This window comes from Olea europaea, chromosome 21 (genome assembly GCF_002742605.1).
Source record: "Olea europaea var. sylvestris chromosome 21, O_europaea_v1, whole genome shotgun sequence".
In the NCBI taxonomy this organism is placed as follows: domain Eukaryota; kingdom Viridiplantae; phylum Streptophyta; class Magnoliopsida; order Lamiales; family Oleaceae; genus Olea; species Olea europaea.
This window is the reverse complement of record NC_036257.1, coordinates 12,917,110-12,936,443: the sequence shown is the minus strand read 5'-3', so window position 1 is coordinate 12,936,443 and position 19,334 is coordinate 12,917,110. Positions and strand designations below refer to the sequence as shown.

Below are 19,334 nucleotides of genomic sequence, written 5' to 3'. Positions count from 1 at the left end.
ATATTGTGAAATTCCTTACAACCGACTACATTTTGCCAATAATTTTTGAAACTACAACCTTTGTTTATGGCCAGCAAGTTTGAAGATGTGCTAATAAAGCCAAAGCCCCTTTGTGTATTCAATTCATGCATCTCTGAGGACTATACTAATCTGAAATGAAGCACGAGTTTTAAGTTTGAAGAATTTAATTTAAGTGAATATTACACGTCAATTCTACTTTTGATAGTGGTCTGAGGAAAATGAGAAGGATGCATTTTCCACTCATTTGAGAAAGGAAATTTTGTTTTCTCTACCCTTTCTTTATTTGTGGGAAATAATGAAACCTTGAACATGAATTTGTCCTATCTTTCATTTGTCTCCCATTTTAGCTTCATGGCCTGCCATTTTTCTTCTCTCTCCATTCGATCACGCTAAACACGCTAAGATACAATTTGCCAAGAACTGTACAATTTTTTTCTCTTGACAAAATCCTCAGTACAAAGAATATTTTATTGTGGACTTTTTCCTTTGATGGACAAGACTAAATTTTAGTCAAGTTTTCAATAAAAGAAGTGACATAGTCTACAAAAAAATCATAGAGATCAAATTAAAGTGGTCCTGGATAGAATGTACAAATTGTATTGTCGTTGCTCTTCTTGCTCTAATCATGGTGAGTTGATCGACTTGACTTTTCTCCTAAAGGGCTCCCCGGGCTTTGCTTGGCCACCCCTTGAGGAATTTTGACAAGTATATTTCAATACAAATTTCGAATTCAGAGGTCGAGTTCAGTTAGGGTAGACCGTGAACGTTTTAAGCTTACTATCAACGGCCAACGTCCCTAATAGCAGAATTTTTTATTAATATTTAATTAAATAATATTCAAAAAAATCATACGAATTAGAATTAGAAGAGCTAGATAAACCACTAGAATTAGAATTAGGTACGAATTTTCATTTTCCATTATCTACAAAATGCCCTAATTTATTTTTCAATTAAATAGACAATATATATTAACAAAATGTCAATATCCAATTTACAATTAAAGTTAATTAAAAGAGCATTATTATATTAACAAAAATTAAATTATTTATGTGCTTATATCAATTTTATGTGCTTGTATGATTTCAATTTTTCGTAATCGATTTTTGTAAAAGAAAAGTAGAACTTTTATTAATTAAATAAGTTTTGTTGAAAGATTCCTTATAACACTAAGGCCAATTTTTCTACAAATTCTTCCACCACTAATTGACAGAACTCTCGAATCAATTGATTAGAGGAAAAAAATCAAGAAGAGTGACAAAACACCGGTTAAAATATTTTTACTTGTATTAAATCAGTAAAATTGAACATATATTATTTTGTTACATTATGTGCTAAAAATCAATAAGTGTCATGGTGATAAAGTGGTCAATATGTTTAAAAAGGTAGCAGGTTCGAATCACTTTTCTTGCATTTCTTTTAGTAAAAATTGTTGAAATACAAAAATTATAAAAAATATTGCACTTGAAAAGTTTCGAACACAGACCTCCAATTCAATAGTGAAAGGGCTTACTAGCTAACTTATCTGAGATATTTATTGTTAATATAAATTATCAAATATATAATCTAAAAACTCTATCTATTATCAACAAAAAAAATAAAAAATAAAAAAAATTCTCCTCGACGAATCCAGCTAGGGCGGCCGCCCTAGTTCGCCACCCATTTTTTTTTGCCCTTGCCAATCCCCCTACATCCGTCCCTACATATACATATATACATATACACACACACACATCACATTTTAATTGCAATATCATTAACTTCTATTCATTATCATACTTGTATTCTTAACTTTTTCTTTTCTTTTCATCGCATTCTTATTTATACGATTTCACTTATCAGAAAAATCTTGTTCTTAAGCATGACTTCCGTCCAAAAATATTGTTAGCGCTAGGGCTGCACAAAAAAACTAAGAAAATGCAAACTGAACCGAAATCGTTGAGTTGAAAACATTGGTTCAGGTCCACATAGACCCGTGGTTTCTTTTCCATCAAACTGTTTGAAAATGGTTTGGTTTAGATTTTGATTTTCAAAAATCGCAAAAAATCAAACCAAACCGTTTTTTTTATTTTTTAATTAAAAAATTAAATTTATTTACTTAAAAATTTTACAATTTCACTTTAAAAAAAAATACCAATTTAATAATATAAATTACAACCAGCATGTTGAAATAATTATAGAAAGCAAATTAGGTTTATCATTATTGACTTATGATTTAACAGGTTCACAACACATTTCATCACCTGATCAATATCATTAACTTCTATTCATTATCATACTTGTATTCTTAACTTTTTCTTTTCTTTTCATCGCATTCTTATTTATACGATTTCACTTATCAGAAAAATCTTGTTCTTAAGCATGACTTCCGTCCAAAAATATTGTTAGCGCTAGGGCTGCACAAAAAAACTAAGAAAATGCAAACTGAACCGAAATCGTTGAGTTGAAAACATTGGTTCAGGTCCACATAGACCCGTGGTTTCTTTTCCATCAAACTGTTTGAAAATGGTTTGGTTTAGATTTTGATTTTCAAAAATCGCAAAAAATCAAACCAAACCGTTTTTTTTATTTTTTAATTAAAAAATTAAATTTATTTACTTAAAAATTTTACAATTTCACTTTAAAAAAAAATACCAATTTAATAATATAAATTACAACCAGCATGTTGAAATAATTATAGAAAGCAAATTAGGTTTATCATTATTGACTTATGATTTAACAGGTTCACAACACATTTCATCACCTGATATTAAACTCAATTAAAACTATTTCAAAATCATAAGAAATGAAAAAACATATATTTTCAACAATTCAAATCATAATTCAACAAAATTATATCAACAAATCACGTTCAAAATTTTAGAAGCCATAACATAAATTCTCATTTCCTTAATATTTGACGATTGTCTGCTACTACTGGACGAATCGTCAGTCACCTTTGCCTGTTATTCTACTAATTTCTACCTGAATCACCTATTTATCTATTCTCTTTCAGTGAGTCTCAAATTCTTATTCAAACCATTTTTTCATTATTCTTTTTTTTTTGTCTATTTTTTTAAACTTATTATACACCTATGAGATGTGGTTTGGATAGAAAAATGAATGTTTGTGTGCTTAGATGATTAATGAACTTATTTGTGATTTGGAAAGAACGAAGTACGGAACATATTAATTATATGGAAATGTTAAAGTTTCCTAACTAGTACTACTACCTTCTACTTTCATAAAGTAGTTAGAGGATGAAATTCGTCAACTCCCAATAAGCCGAAACTCCATCAATATTTATACATCTAAACATATCTCGTTCAATTTTTATTTAACAACTCACTAGCAAGACGAAAAGAGTTTTAACTAAACTATAATAGCAAAATATAACTCTACATTTACTAACCACTATATGACAATATGAATGTCAAACAAGAAAAAGTAAATAAAAATGAAGCAAGATGTATTTGCTCTATTAACATCTTTTAGCAACCAATTTTGAAAATAATTTATTCATAGGTTTCATGGTAAATATGAATGTAATATAACATTTAACATTATAAGTTCTCGTTTAAACTTATATTTAACTTATGTTAAATACATTGTTATAATGTTGATAGATAAATAGTGGATTAAAACTGAACCAAACTGCGAATCATGGTTTGATTTGGTTTGAAAAAAAATTTAAATAGCATAAAATGGTTTGAATTAAAAATATGGTGCAAAATGCCCAAATCGAACCGCGTTCACCCTTAGTTAACGCATTTTAAAATAAATGTCAAATATTCAATGCATTTCAACATTACTATTTATTTTGCTTATTTATAAATACAATAATCAAATGAGTCTTTTTACTTCATCTATATATATATATTTTTTAAAAAGGTAAACCATAGTTAGAAATAATTTATGTTAATTTGAGAATAAGAGTGAGATGGAAAAATTTTGAAACATAAATGTGAGAATGTATAAAAGTATGAGCCTTTCATACAACAAAAACATATGATTCGATGTTCCATATTTAAATGTTAACCTTATTAAGAGAAGCAATTCAAAATAGAGATGGCAATTTGGCTTGCCGACTCGAGCTGTCCATGGCTGGACCCGAAAAAAGCTCGAGCTAGGTGGTAGAATCAAGCTAAGACTCGGGTTGAGCCCCATTCTGGAGAGTCGTCCAAGCTCGAGCCGGCTCATGTGACTCGAATCATAAAAAATAATAATAAATAAAATTTTCTAGCTGCCTTTTAAAACGGAAGCTGCCAAAAGGCAGCTTCCTTTTTAAAGGTTGCTGCTTATATCAGGCACAACAATGTTATTACTAAGGAATGGGCAAAAAAATCAAGCTAGCCTGCCTTGGCTCTGTAAGGTCTGAGCGAAAAGCTCGGGTCAAGCCTCGATTTTTTGGTCGAGCTTTTGCTTTGCTCAACTCAGGCCAAAAGAGACTTAATTTTACCCGAGCCAAGTCCAAACTTCAAGTTTTGGCTCGCAAGTCAGCTCAACTCGAGTCGTTGACACCCTTAACTCAAACCCTTATGTTGGTCTATATTTCAGTGTTTAATCATTGTGGGATTAATCATTTAATACGCCTCCTCAAGATGGTGATTCATTCAATCATATTAATATTGAAATTTTCATGCTCATTTTTTTAGTTTTAATTAGATCAAATTGTTTTATTAGAACTTAATGGACTTTGAGGTTCACTGGTCATCCAGAGATGTACGTTCCCATTTTGCTTGGTGCCGATATCATAAGTCATAGAGCTGCTTTATCCTTTCCATATATGATATAAATTACTCTATTCCAAATCACGTGAGTAGACATTACTAAGAGACATTCCGACAAAATGGAGTGACGCTTCACAACCTTCATTCTAGTCGACAATTGTGGGAACATATCAATTTTACAAAGAGGAGCAGCACAAAGTCTTATATGTTGATCTATATTTCGGTGTTTAATAGATGTAAAACTTATCCCTTAACGATAGAATTACTAAATTCGTGGTATAAATATATTTAGTCTTTGTAATAATTACATGTAATTATCAGCTTATTGTGAAAAATTCATAAACCGTAGAAAAAAGGTGTTTTCATTTTTCATAAATCATCTATCATAAACTTTCCAACACGTAAAAACATTATTTATTCTTTTATATCTTTATCACGTGATTATATATACATTACTCGTTGATGATTTTCATATGACTAAGCATCACATAGACGTTTTACTATAAATATATTTATTAAATGCTTAGTGTCCTTCATTGTCCTTGAAAAAGAAATGATAATTAATATAGTAGGTTGGAGTTAATTGTATTTAACGTTGGAAATTGACATGTATCTACTATCTGCCGCACAACCAACCTAAATGTTACATGTACTTTCTGCGGTTAATTCTACATCATTCATATTAAATTATTATGGGTGCATTTGATTGCAGAAATTTACATAAAAAGAAAATAAATTTTAAATAATTTATTTATCTAGAACTTATTTATATAAAAATTGTCAATTAAATGTATTTGATTGATTTAATTTTTAATTTATAAAATATTATACTCTGATTTTTATTGATGGGTAGATGAGAAAGTGAATTTCCTAAAAAATAAAATTTTACACCCTAAAGAAAATATTTTCCTTGATTCTGAGAAAAATATGGTTACGTGACCAAAAGTATGAAAATATTTGAGGCAAACAGTATAAAAGTAAGAATATGAATGGAAAAACACATTTTTTTATAGAAAATATTAGCAATTAAACACACCTAATTGTCCCTTTACTCTGTAGGGATTAAAATCATATTTTTAATAAATTTTAATAAAAATTGATTAAATATGTGATTGAGAAATTTCGTGGATCTCATAAAGTAAGTCGTTAAAATTAATTATTAATTTTGATTTATACAGGGACTTGATGTGTTTTGTCCGCATTATCAACAATTAATAAAAGAAGAAATAAAAATAAAAGAGAGAGAAACCATAACCACCCAACCATTAATAAAATCATTAATTACTATATCATTCGATGAAGAATAAAGTTATTCTCAATCGCTAACTAAGAATTAAAATAGGGTAATTAGCACAAACGTTCCTACTTTTCATATTTTTGTGAAAAACGTCCATACATTTCTCGTTTTTTGACGCATTTCATGCCTACATTTACCTTTTCTTGTGCAAAACATCATTTTCATCATTTTTCTCAATAAAAAAGTTATAAAATGACTAATATATCATTCTATTTAAAAAGAAAATAAAATAGAGAACTAATTATAATCATAGTCCCCAATTTTTAAAAAAGTTTAAAGAGTCCCAAATAAAAAAATAAAAAATTTCAAAAAGTCCCAATACAGTTGAAAAAACAATATGGGACACTCCATGTTCACACCAAACAACCTGAGTTGTTTTTCTGCAACCGTACCTTGGACCACCGGCATCGATTCAAACATCGTCCGCTCAACCCTAACCCTACCTACCCTTGGCATTTGCATCGTTCCGAGCTAATGTGGAGCTAATGCACTAGTTCTAGCTCCGGCTCTAGCTATAACATTACTATTGCAGCCATAAGGTCCATTACCATATCCATAAGTATTACTGGGTTTCATCAAGTGTGAATAATCCCTGGTCAATGGTGGCTTTTGTGATTGAAAATATGGAGGATTTCCACCGGCGAAGAGTCCTTTGGAAAGAGAATTGGTATGGAACCGAGAAAGGAGGAACAAGAGGAGAAATCACAAGCACATATACCTTAGAAGAATTTGCAGAATTGGTGTAGAATTTCTTTGAAAAATTGGATCAATTGGAGGTTAGATTGAATCAATTGCATGTACACCCAAAGTCTTATGAGGCTGCGGGACGCTCGACTGGTGGCAATTTGGTGGAAAAATAGCTTGAGACCCATTAATTGGAAGAGACGCTACTGTCTCATTGTGCTTGCAAACAGGCTATTTTTACTAAAAAATTCATCAACATTTAAGGCCTGTTTTGGTGATGTTAATCCATTACGACGTTCGCGTAGATAAGAGAGATGACCGGTGGTAGTGGACGACCATGAGTGTTGCCGGAAGTGGTGGAATCGATTTGTATAGGGCGCAAAAAATCGCAATTATTTTCCACCAATTTCTGTCTCTAAATTGGATGTTTGGATTGGTTGTTTGTTGAATTGTGCTATTGGCGAGAGGTCGTCAGCATGGAGGGTAGTTTCTGGCGACCAGGGTAGCTAACGAAAATTGATGGTGTAGTGGTGGAGGAGGTGGAGGTGGAGATTTTTTTTTTTTTTAATTTGGGACTCTTTTGAACTTTTTAAAAATTGGGACTATGATTGTAATTAGTTATTTATTTATTTATTTAAATAGAAGAGTACATTAGTCATTTTATAGCTTCTTATTGAGAAAAATGATGTTTTACACAAAAAAGGTAAATGTAGGAATGAAATGCACCAAAAATGAAAGGTAAAAACATTTTTCACAAAAATCATGAAAGATAGAGATATTTTGTGCTAATTAACCAATTAAAATGTATTACAATTTTATCAAACAGCGAATTAATTATGTACAACTAGTAATTAGTTTAAAAATTGTTTTGTAATATATTTTTATCCAACTTGGAGTGTGGAAGTGTGAATTTATTTTTATTTTTATTTTATGCATATAGCAGCGAGTATATATACTCGCGCGTAGCGCTTTCTACCAGCACTCCCTTCTCTATCAGATTCGGGGGTTGGTTTACGGTTTACCGGGAAAATACACACTAGCACATGCAGAATCTATCCCTCCGTTCTCCGCTGACCTTTATCTCTATCTAAAACTCACTGAGCCACCTCCGAGTTTTATGACAATTTTTAATGGAAGTCGACAGCACACACGCTCTCAAGCCCTTTGATCTCAACTCGCTACTGTCTCGTCCTTCTATAAACCATTCGGAATTTCGGAGCCACGAGATGTCGGAGGAGGTTCAAACGACGGTGAATGTTCAGGAACCGGATAAGTCACTTTCGGCTGGTGCTCCAGCAGGTGTTCCGACCAGATGCCCCTTGCGTGCGGCCATGAGAGTCCAGAAGGTTTACCGGAGCTATCGTACTCGGCGCTTGTTAGCAGACTCCGCTGTGGTTGCTGAAGAGCTCTGGTATTCTTTTCTTTAAACGTAAATAACTAGACTTTAGAATGCTTTCTAAAGTTTTATTTCTATTTTTTTGTTGAAATTTAGGTGGCAAGCGATAGATTATGCGCGACTAAATCACAGTACTATATCCTTTTTCAATTTCTTGAACCCAGAAACAGCAGCATCGCGGTGGAATCGTGTCCGTTTGAATGCTTCAAAGGTAAAAAAAGAAGAAGAAGATAAAAAAGTGATTTCTTCTTGTAATTAATTAAACAATTTTTTTTATCTGAAGAAGAAAGTTGAAAAATGAAAAGGGCTAGATATAAAGATTAAACATTTGGTCGTATTACTAAAAAGACCTTGATTATTTGATTTATGTTTGACTAAATATGTGGCCAGGTGGGCAAGGGCTTGTCTAAAGATGCCAAGGCACAAAAGTTGGCTTTTCAACACTGGATTGAGGCTGTGAGTTACTCCTCTGGGCAGGAGTTCAAAATATCTATTGTTAACTGCGAGCTATGTACTGTTGCTATTGGATAACACATACTTTATTTGATAATGACTCTTTGATTCTTATGTTCTTAATCTAGATTGATCCAAGGCACCGATATGGGCACAGCTTGCATCTTTATTATGAAGAGTGGTGTAAGACTAATGCTGGTCAGCCCTTCTTCTACTGGTGAGTAGTGAGAAAACTCTGAATTAATTTGATGACATGAATTTCGACTTTTGAGTGTCTTTTTTGGTACTTTGTAATGATTAAATTGATATTGTCTAGTGTCATAGTTCTTTATCTAAGTAGGGCAAGAATGATGTCTTAAGTCTAGTTGCCGTTAATGAGCTGAGTCAAAGGACCAAATGCATGATCCTTAATATTTAAGTGTTGATCATAAAATAATGATCTTGTAAGTTTCAAAATAGTTTGAGAAAAATTCCTACCAAATATGTAGATGAAACTTGTATCGGTGTTCTTGCCTTTTCAAGCCCATAATAGTGGCTGGATTGTTATGAAAGCAAAACTATTAGAACTGGTAACATTAGAGTTATTGATTTCCTATAACCAAAAGCAGATAGAAACCAACATATGTACTCTGTACAGGCTGGATCTAGGAGATGGCAAAGAAGTTGATCTTGAAGAGTGCCCAAGATCAAAGCTTCGTCAACAATGCATCAAGTATCTTGGACCCGTACGTGATCGAAATTGCATTACTTTCTGCAAGGCGTTTTGTTTAAATTTTTTATGGTTTTGTTTATATAAATGATTGGAAGCATCCATGATACTATTGGAACATATATAATGCTCAGTAGTTACTGATGCAACCGCAATAGTTAATGATGCAACACTTAGAGTGCATCTTGACTATATTTCTACTCTTATTGTTCTTGGTTCTGACTCGTGTCTTTTAAATCTGGAGTTCTTAATTTTTTATTTATCTTTGCTGTGGTCAGCAAGAGAGAGAACATTATGAATACGTGGTTGATCATGGGAAAATATTGCACAAACAAACGGGAATATGTCTTGACACAAACAATGGATCGAGGGGTTTGAAATGGATATTTGTGATGAGCACCTCTAAGAGACTTTACGCTGGAGAGGTGAGGTCTAAAACTAAAGTGGCTATATCTTTCTTTTTACCCTCATCTAGAAATTCTAATTTGTCGCAATATCTAAATACTAATTGCCTCAGAAAAAGAAAGGATATTTCCATCATTCCAGCTTTCTTGCTGGAGGGACTACTTTAGCCGCTGGGAGGCTCATCGTGGAAGATGGAGTACTTAAGGTACTTTCCTGGTAGCTGTCATTATCAAATCCGTTGCTTTTAAGACAGATCAGTCTTTTGCATTATATAATACTAAGTTTCATATTTGGTTCTGATTTTTATATATGTTATCGCTCTAAATTCTGCACTGTACTAAATTCTGGGTCCTTCGATTAACTGGTGCTTGTGCTTTCTTTCAAGTTGAAAAATCTTAGACTAACAGTTCTTATGAAGACCAAATTGTGCTGAAAATTGACAATGCCAATAATGGATGGTTTTATAATTATTTCAATGATATCTGTGGAGAAGCTTCATTAGTTTGCTTTGACTTTATTGAAACTAGTCAATCATTATAATTCGAAGTCCGAAGCATGAAACCTCCTATTAGCCAGATTGAGAAAAATCCTGCTTGATTCTCATTTAAGATGCTTGCATACTGGTAGAATCCCATAATTTGCTTGTGATTTGTGAACAGAAAATGAACAGTGTTATGTTTATATTTGTATATTTTTGTACTGAAATTAAAAAGCTGAATGTAGGGGGGGGGGGGGGATTTCTAGAACACTCCACAGAAACATCAGGGGAACAAAAATTAATATTCAAATTTTTTCTTGTAATACATATTTTAGGGGATGAATTCTCAACTTAGTACATCTTTTTGTACTCAAAACATGATATGCTAAAATTTGTGTCGTTAGTTGTAGTTATAATTTAAGGATTCTTCTTCTAGTTCTTAATTATGTTGGATTGATTTGTATTAATTTTTTAATTGCCGTTTGATTGAATGATCAACTTTTATATGTGTTTGTGACTTACTTTATTTTCGAAAGGTCAACGTAGGTGTAGCTTATGATTTACAATCAGCTTAAAATTCTATAGACATTATGTTTTGTGCATTTTAATTGAATAATCTTGGTGGTGAATGAAGTTTTATATATTCGAATTCAGGATAGTAATCTTTAGGATTGTTGTGAAAATAGGTTCAATTTACTCGGGAGATATTGTTAGACAGCTTAGGATTATTGATTGTCAATTTAAGCGTAAATTGAATTTAAAGTGATAATTTGAGGATTTAAATGGATACTAATGGTGAAGTCGGATTCCTATTACAACTTTCTTACTTAATTTTTCTCCAAAACATTACATTGGCACTTATTTATACTTGCACTTAGTTAAAAGGTGTAGTTATAACTTAGATAGAATCATTGTTACTTAAGTTCAATCATCTATTGTGTGTATTCTATAATTTTGGATAGATCGAAGTTAAGCTAAATTCTAATCTTCATGCGAACGATATTCATTTATTTATCATTATTATTTCTTGTCAATGACCCCGTATGCTTAAAATTTCACTAAATGCAACATGCAAGAGGATATATTTAGTTAAAAAATTAATTATTGACTTTGATTTAAATATTTAACAAAAATATAAGCTACGTCAAACATGGCTATAATTCAATAGTGGGGAGGGAGAGAAAACTCAAATTAATATACCATTCCTCATCTTTAAATGCATGGGTATATTTATCCATAAATGATAAATCATAGATCGAATCGTCAAATAAAAAGAATTCAATGCTATCATACAACTTTATATCAACTAAGTTCATGAAATGGAGATAAGTTGATATCACAAGGACGAAGTTTGGAAGAATACTTAGCCAAATTTTCGCCTATGATGGCACTGAGGTTCTCGCTCAGTCAGCCCACGAGTTTGCACAATGCACACAAGAAAACAATAAAGACGGCAATGTAAAGGAACGAACACAAATTTTTGGAGGAAAATGGAGTCAACCTGAATGAAGTCGAGGTATGTCACCTCCATTTTCTGTTCCACAGACTATCACATACGAGATCCTTGACCATGGATCTTCCCCTCTTTCAGAAACTGATTTGATAAGTAGCGTTGGAGAAGCAAGAGCGTTGAATTGATTTTCAGAGCATTTAGGCTATTGCTCTTTTTTCGTTTTTTTTCTTCTGTTCATGTAATTGTGGTTCTGGGTTTTTGCTTGAGATATGACGAATAGTGAAAATTACCCCCACTGATATGCAAATTCTGGCATGACTCTGATTGAGCTACATGAAAGGACAATGGATAAACCACAGGAACTAAGCATTGCTCCTGAAAATATGGTTTTCATTAAATAAGCAAGCGAGCTTGTTGTCACCAAGAGGAGGATAGTTTTGATGCACTTAAATAGGTTTCTTCAGTGAGGCTTGCCGTTCTCATGTTGGTTCACACTTTGAGTTTCCTTTCTGATGTTAATTCTTTCTTTTCAACTTCTGATTTTTAGTATTTAAGCTGAGAGTGATGTCCCGTGTCTTAAATTATCAGATACGAAAGGCAAATGATGACTATGAGAGTTATGAAAGCGGAAAACCTGCTAAAGATTGGTCTACAACTGAAGTTTCGTCAGTCTCAGATTCCATCCAACCTGATCTTCCCTTTGAAGACGAAAAAGACCCTTCTTCAGAAGCAACCGAAGCTTCTCAAACTGAAACTAAAGTCGAATACAAGAGGATGCTCTCTGGTGGTCTTCAGAGCCCTAAAGCAGATGTCCCGAAGAGGGAAATATTACAAAGGATTAATTCCAAGAAGGCCGCTAGTTCATATCAATTGGGTCAACAACTCTCCCTCAAATGGTCAACTGGTGCTGGCCCCAGAATCGGATGTATTGCTGACTACCCTGTTGAATTGAGATTACAGGCATTGGAACTTACTAACCTCTCGCCTCGAACTTGTCAAGAATCGTCGACCCCAGGGAGGGTTGCTGTTATTTCTTCACCTACAGTTTGCAGGCAAAACTTAGTAATGGAAATATAACAAGCTCGACTTTCACTCCCGTGTTTTTAGCTTCTCTCCTACCATTTCTCCTACAGTGTATTGTGTTGTGTATTCGCACATTCTGCTGACATTTATTTTACAATCTCAACACTGTAGTCTGATCTGTCCCTGCCTGCATATCTTCATAGTTAAGTAGCATTTGCTGTCAGTAAATGAAGACGGGTTTTTCAAGCTCCACTTTGATCTTTATATGCACCATCCTTACCTAATAATAGTGTAAACTTTGAGCTCTAAGTCACGGATAGAACTAATTTTCTGGTTCATTTTGCTCTTTCATACAGAATCTGTTGATTTTCAACGACGATAAAAGCTGAGTTATGATGGTTCTGTCCCGTTCTAGTGAAACCAAACTGTGCTACACCATGTCCAACCCCCGTGTCTATCCTCGTGCATGATACTAGTGTTCCCAACTCATCTATTAGACGAAATTCATTTCTTTTTGCCAAAATTTGATTTGCATATTATTTTCTGTATATCCATTTTCTAGGTGACGTGACTGACCTCACCAGCGGTGGAGGACAATCAACTTCTATCAACTTTTAAATGAAGAAAATCAGTATTCGACCTTTCATTAAAGTTGGACAATTATTCCATGTTGGAATTGTCGAAATCTTCATTAATTATCATGATAATGTCTTACTTTCAAATTTTTAGACGCCAACCTAGGTAAAGATTGAGAAGTAAATTCTAGTTTCATAAAGCTAAATAAGATGACTTATTTAATGGAAATTTGGTCAACTTTCGTCATTGGGGTTGATTGTGCAATTAAAACGAAAAATTGACAACTAATTTGTTCTTTTTTAGGAAGGGCGATAACTCACTTGGTACTTCAGTGATAGGGTTGAGACTAATTGTAATATTTTCCATACTATTTCACGATACTTGGCTTTTTGGATGCGCAAATTAGGACTATGCTCTTTAGCTTTAGATTTGTTCAACAATCAATAGTCAAATATTATTTATTCGGGTTCTTGATTTCATACTTAGAAAATTATCGAAAACTCTAGAAAGCAATGCTATGTATAGTGAGAGATTGAGATGGTTTTGAATGATTTAAGTCAACGACAGAGCATGACCAAATTTATAGCTTGTGTGAACGTTAAAAATCTGTTCGATGGAAACAGATTTTTAATTGACATCAGGATTCAAGATTTCCTTTGCAATGAGAAAACTTTAAAATGCTCGGCCATCCAAAAGAGTAAAGGGCGATGATATTTGCTTTTGTAGTAAAGAAAACTGAACAAATTCATTTGCATCAAGTGTTGGCGTGGTGGTCCATATTTAATCACCATAATGAGTTACATCCTTTAAAATTCTTTTCAACTAGTTACTCCATGGGAATAGTTAAGACTACGCTCTACTGGGTGTGCATGGTCTAATGATTAGACTTTGAGTGGTTGATCTTCGCAACTTTGTTTACTGTCTTTACTATTAATAGATGGTCATTCTTGTTGGAAATTTTCTTAATCATACACCACAAAAAATAAAACAGATTTCAATTTTCTACCAAGGATCTGCTTTGTATTTAGATAGAAACTGTGATATAGAATTATATCTTTGATAAATTTCTTGAAGAATAATTCTGATATGCAATTCGCAACTACTCACTTAGTTTGCATCATTTCCCTACCATTCATTGTTCATCGTTTCAACTTGTTGACTTCTTCACGAAGTCACACTCAATTCATCGTTTTTGTTTCTTGGTTGACAAACTCCCGTTGCTTCTTGCTATAGCATCATGAGTTTGATGGGGGATGTTAATGTAATCAATACATTAGGTTAAGGGTAGTTTAGTCTTTTACATTTCCTTTGTTTTGTAGTATTTAAACTCATTGTAATCTCATATATTTGCCCTAAATTTGGAGGCTGCAACAAGAGTTTCTCCATTCTTCACATCTGTTTGTTCTACTCCTTTGTTTGATTATCAATTTGGTTTGTTATTTTCTACACATTTGTCCAACCTCCAATAAAAATCCATATAGAAAACATGATTGAGAGAACTAGATATAATTTTTCTTGTGCTAACAAGAATATATCATATAATTGTATTGTATTATTGATTTCTCAAACCCTAGCAATCTATTAATAGAAGTCCCTTGGTCCATCTCTTAAACTTACTCATTCCAATATTTAATTAATTCAATTAATTAAATTTGACCCATGAATTAATTAATCCAAGTAAAAATTACATCCAACTGAAGTTTTAAACTATCAAATTCAAAACTAAGATTTAATTTTATTTATTTTTTTCAAAAATCAGATGATAATTTAAATTTTAAAGATTAATAATATTATTAAAAAAATTATTCTACATATTCACCCCACCATCACCTAACCTACACAATTTAATTCCCATACCCTAATTACTTCTCTCTCTCTCTCTCTCTCTCTTCCTTTTTATTTTCTCTTTCCCACCCTCTCTCTATTCTCTATATCGGAGTCGAAGCCTCTGCACAAAGCGGTACACATGGGGGTGCTTTAAAGTAGCAGCGTAATGTCGATTCAGAGAGAGAACGCTCTCGCCAATCATTGTTTCATTGAGACGTGCACAGCAGCTCCAGAGCGATATCTATCGACACTGCATGCAGATTGGCAGATTTGATGGTGTGGCATCGTGGCTTTAGAGCATTGCAATTACCAGACGGTAATAAGGTGATGGTCAGTGTGGTTTTTTTGTTGAGGTACGGCTACGAGATGAGGTATTCTATCTCGTCTATTTTCTTATGTTGATTGTTGTGGTGGTGGTGATTGTTGATAGTTCTAACGAATTTGGGAATATTTTTGGTGGGGGTTGTGTCTATGGTGTGGTACAGATGGGGACTATCACTACAAGAAATTTATGCTTTCCCTACAAATTTTATTTGTAGGGAAAGGTTCATATTTGTAGGAAAAAAATCTTTGCAGACGAAATTTTTTTAGGCACGTTTGTTGGACAGATATCGAAGGAAAAGGTATAAGACGACAATTTTTTTAAATTTGTGGGCTAAAGTTTTTTCCTACGAACGCTTTGGAGACAAACACAATTCGTCGTCTAAGTTTTCCCCCGACAAAATCATTCGTCTGCAAAAATTAATTTTACCCACAAAACAATTACGCTTTTTCCTACAAATTATGTTGTAGACTAAATTGTATTTTTTCCTACAAATAAATTTTGTGGGAAAAGAATATTTATGACAATGTGGTACATATTATTTTGTGGGCTAAACCCTATCTACAAATAATTTTGTGGGGAAAAAAATATTTGTAGGTTACTTTAAAAGAATTTGTAGGGAGAAATTAAATTATTTCATATATATATATATATGTGTGTGTGTGTGTGTGTGTGTGTGTGTGTGTGTATTTTTGCTTATATTGTAATAATTATTTTAATCTTATTCAAAATAATATAAAAAGGCCAAAGACTATAAATTAATTAAACATGTGTCAATCAATATAATCTTGAATCGAAAATATTTTACCAGAACACAAATATAACAAAATTTACAGTTCATCCAAATCCAAACTAGGTAATTTTCAATTCAGGCATCTAGTAAAAAAGTAAATAAAGAAATGACTACTAATTCAAAGAAAATACATTAAAAGAATACAAGGCTCTGAACTGATCATTAGCAAGCATGCTTTTGAGTTATGCAGCTTGTAGCAATAAAATCACCTTGGTGCTTGTGAAGGTGGATTAAGTAATAGATAACACATAGTCCCTCTAACCGTTTCTTGACTAGTTCACCAAGAATGTTTTGCTGCGATTTTTCAATAAACCTATATAAGAAGGAAGTCTTCTTAACATTCTATAACAAAATATAGATAATAAGAGAGAAGACTCAGTATTTTCACACTATTTTAATTACTCTTTATTTCACAACCTTGAAGAGTTGTTGAGGGATAAAAAAAAAATACATTTAAAACGTAGAATGAAAATGTCATGCCGTTATAAGATATTACAGTCATAGTTATCAATTCAAAGGCTGCTCCTAGGAACTTAAAAAACAAAGATTAAATTACTTCAATCCAACTTTATCTTTCTATGTTGAGCACAAGATTTTGTTCGACAACTTAAAATAGACATACATTGCTGGAATAATAGATTACCGAGAATAGAACTTCACTATAATCAACCACGTACATTTATAAACAAAATGCCTCTGTACTTTGAAACAAATACACAATCTTAAGAAACTAAACAGAAAGATTCCCTTCTTAAACTAATGTGACTCCAAGCATAATATTCATGAAGCAAAATAACCTGACAATCTACTTATTGCCTTTAGCATTTAAGATATCACTAGTTATAGCATGTCCAGCTTGTGCCAAGGAGACTAACTCCAAGTAATAATGCCAATATAGATCATAAAATCTTCCTAAGAAAATTCGGGTATATTTAGCTTTCACTAATGAGGCTTTACCATAGACAGTCCGATCACATTTCAAGTTCTCTGACCCTAGGAAAAAACATTTTCCAGTCATGTGAATTACAGGAACATAGTACCATTCTTTATGGTATTTCTTAAGTATTTTGAACAAGACAAAGAGAAGTCCCACACGTACAAATGCATACATATACAATTAGAAAATCACACACAAGAAATCGCTTAATCTACGAGTTAGAGAAGAAAATGGGAACAATACAGCTAAGCAAAATAGATCCCAGCAAACAAAACTATTTAAAAACAAAAATCAGGAAGGTGAAAATTTGCACACCTAAGAGTTCTTAGGTACGAGAAAGTAGAAAAATGCTGTATACTCCTCCTTACCCCTTGCATCCTTTCCTGAGGATTTCCCCTGTCATCCAAAAACAAACTTGACAATGAGCCAAAATAAGTGCATTTTGTGAGCAATTCCATTATAAATAGCAGTACATTAATGAATACACACATATAGGCTTGTTGCTTGAACCTTGAAGTTTGAAAGTAAGAAAGATACAAGTTATGAATATAAATTATACCTAGTTCATTATCTGGGTTGTGAAAGATAACAATTAGCTTAAACACGCAAATGGCCCTATCAAAACCTCCACGAAAAACTGCTATGCATTTTGAATGGTTATTTGTGCTTGAATTCTTACATGACCTTGCTTTGCCTTATACTCTTAGCCATCAATACTAATGAGTTTAGATATCTAGTATTTTATCTGAAACAAATATCTAACCATCTACATAAACAAGTTGAAGTGCATATGATAACCAAATAAAGATAACCAGAATACTACACATGATAACAAAGATATTCCCCACATTTAGACTTTGGCTCAATTGACAAAGGTTCGTGTAATGTGAAACTTAATCAGTTAAGAAAAAAATACACGTTGAATACTAATTAAACTTTTAATAACAGTGTTGATCAATAGTTGTATTTACTTATCATGGCTGTTGTTTTGTTATCTTTAACTCCATCAATGTATTCTGATTAAGAACTTTCCTATTTATGCTCAAGTGATGGAAAGCTTGAGGTAGTAGTTCCCTCTTTTGTGCATTACTTGGAAGTCCTAGAGGGTGCTGATTGGGATAAAGTGCCAAGTACACCTTTGCTTGTAGAGTTGAAATGAAGTTTGGATAGAGAAATATTTCCTAGATTCACTTTGATAAGTAAATACTTGTTTAAGTTTTTCTTATTGACAATGGAGGACTAATTTGTTAATCACATTGTTTCATAATGAACATTAGGGAGAAAAGATTTAATCTACAGAAGACTAGGGATTATTTTGGCTGTTATCATCTAGATGAGGTGATATTTCTATAAGTTGTTACATAAATTTATCAAGATGGCCTGCTTTTAATCAGTCTACTGTTCTATCCTGTTTTTCAAGTAACAGAACTAATTATTCAAAATGTTCTGTAGGAGCATTATTTAAGGAAAGAAAAAAATCTGACTCATTTCATTGCATTTATGGAAATAGGGCGTCAGGTTACATGATGTCAGTTAAACTAGAGATTCCTAGATTGAAAGTGAAAAAGGATTGGTATGTGAGTTAGCATCCAGACCCTGTGATCGTTCACATCCAAATGTACATGATGACTAGTTGATGCAGGAGGCTATTATTGAGTCACTAACTTGTACGTATATTATTCATTACTTATCAAAATTTAAACAACATATGCAGAATTGAAAAATGAAAAGTGAAGGCCAATAATATCAACTACATGTGATGGCAAAGAAAAAAAACAACAACGTCACACAACCAAATAACAAGTGTTACCTTCATTCTTAATTCCAACAAGAAGTTCACCCTCTTCCCTAGTTACAACCACTGAGAAGGAAATCTAATTAGAGCTACATCTCTTGAGTAGGCAGTTTAATAAAGTGAAGAAAATAACACTACACCAAGAGTAAAATAGCATAATAGTGAACCTTGTTTTTGGGAAAAACACAATTATTTCTACTTCTGGAGCTAAACCGAAACTTCCACAACCAAAACTTAAGGTAAAAATGCTTCCTTCATCACTAATAATCCAATGACATGGGAGATTTGATCGGAAAGAGTCGAAGGCGGGGTATGGGTTTTAGTAAAACTAAAAGCACTTGTTTTAGCCAAAAAAAAAAAAAAATGGTGGATAATGGAAGTGTATGAAAAAAGTCCTTTTCTAGTAAAGGATTATCCTCATCCATTATTTATTTTAATTGAATGCTCTAAAATTTTGTC

At 32.6% G+C, this 19,334-nt stretch overlaps 1 protein-coding gene and 1 long non-coding RNA gene across 2 annotated transcripts; one reads left to right on the top strand and one right to left on the bottom strand.

Moving 5' to 3' along the window:
• Window positions 1-7,672: 7,672 nt before the first annotated feature.
• Window positions 7,673-12,934, top strand: LOC111370138 (IQ domain-containing protein IQM3-like). Its single transcript, XM_022991837.1, has 9 exons — window positions 7,673-8,119; window positions 8,201-8,315; window positions 8,495-8,560; window positions 8,686-8,774; window positions 9,195-9,282; window positions 9,545-9,691; window positions 9,784-9,890; window positions 10,079-10,172; window positions 12,191-12,934. Exons 1-9 carry the CDS (start codon window positions 7,839-7,841, stop codon window positions 12,677-12,679), a joined length of 1,476 nt encoding a protein of 491 aa, XP_022847605.1. The 5' UTR covers window positions 7,673-7,838; the 3' UTR covers window positions 12,680-12,934.
• Window positions 12,935-16,108: 3,174 nt separating this feature from the next.
• LOC111370733 lies at window positions 16,109-19,265 on the bottom strand. Its single transcript, XR_002698490.1, has 3 exons — window positions 18,891-19,265; window positions 17,396-17,476; window positions 16,109-16,456 (listed from the first exon to the last, which is right to left on the bottom strand). It is a non-coding gene; the product is annotated as an uncharacterized LOC111370733 (long non-coding RNA).
• Window positions 19,266-19,334: the final 69 nt, after the last annotated feature.

What these genes read in the sequence shown, in the direction of transcription:
- LOC111370138 (XM_022991837.1), top strand. Translation starts at nt 7,839, where the DNA reads ATGGAAGTCGACAGCACACACGCTCTCAAGCCCTTTGATCTCAACTCG. An exon ending in GGTCAGCCCTTCTTCTACTG is followed by an intron (nt 8,775 to 9,194) that starts GTGAGTAGTGAG and finishes TACTCTGTACAG; the next exon opens with GCTGGATCTAGGAGATGGCA. An exon ending in CTTAAGGTACTTTCCTGGTA is followed by an intron (nt 9,891 to 10,078) that starts GCTGTCATTATC and finishes TTAGACTAACAG; the next exon opens with TTCTTATGAAGACCAAATTG.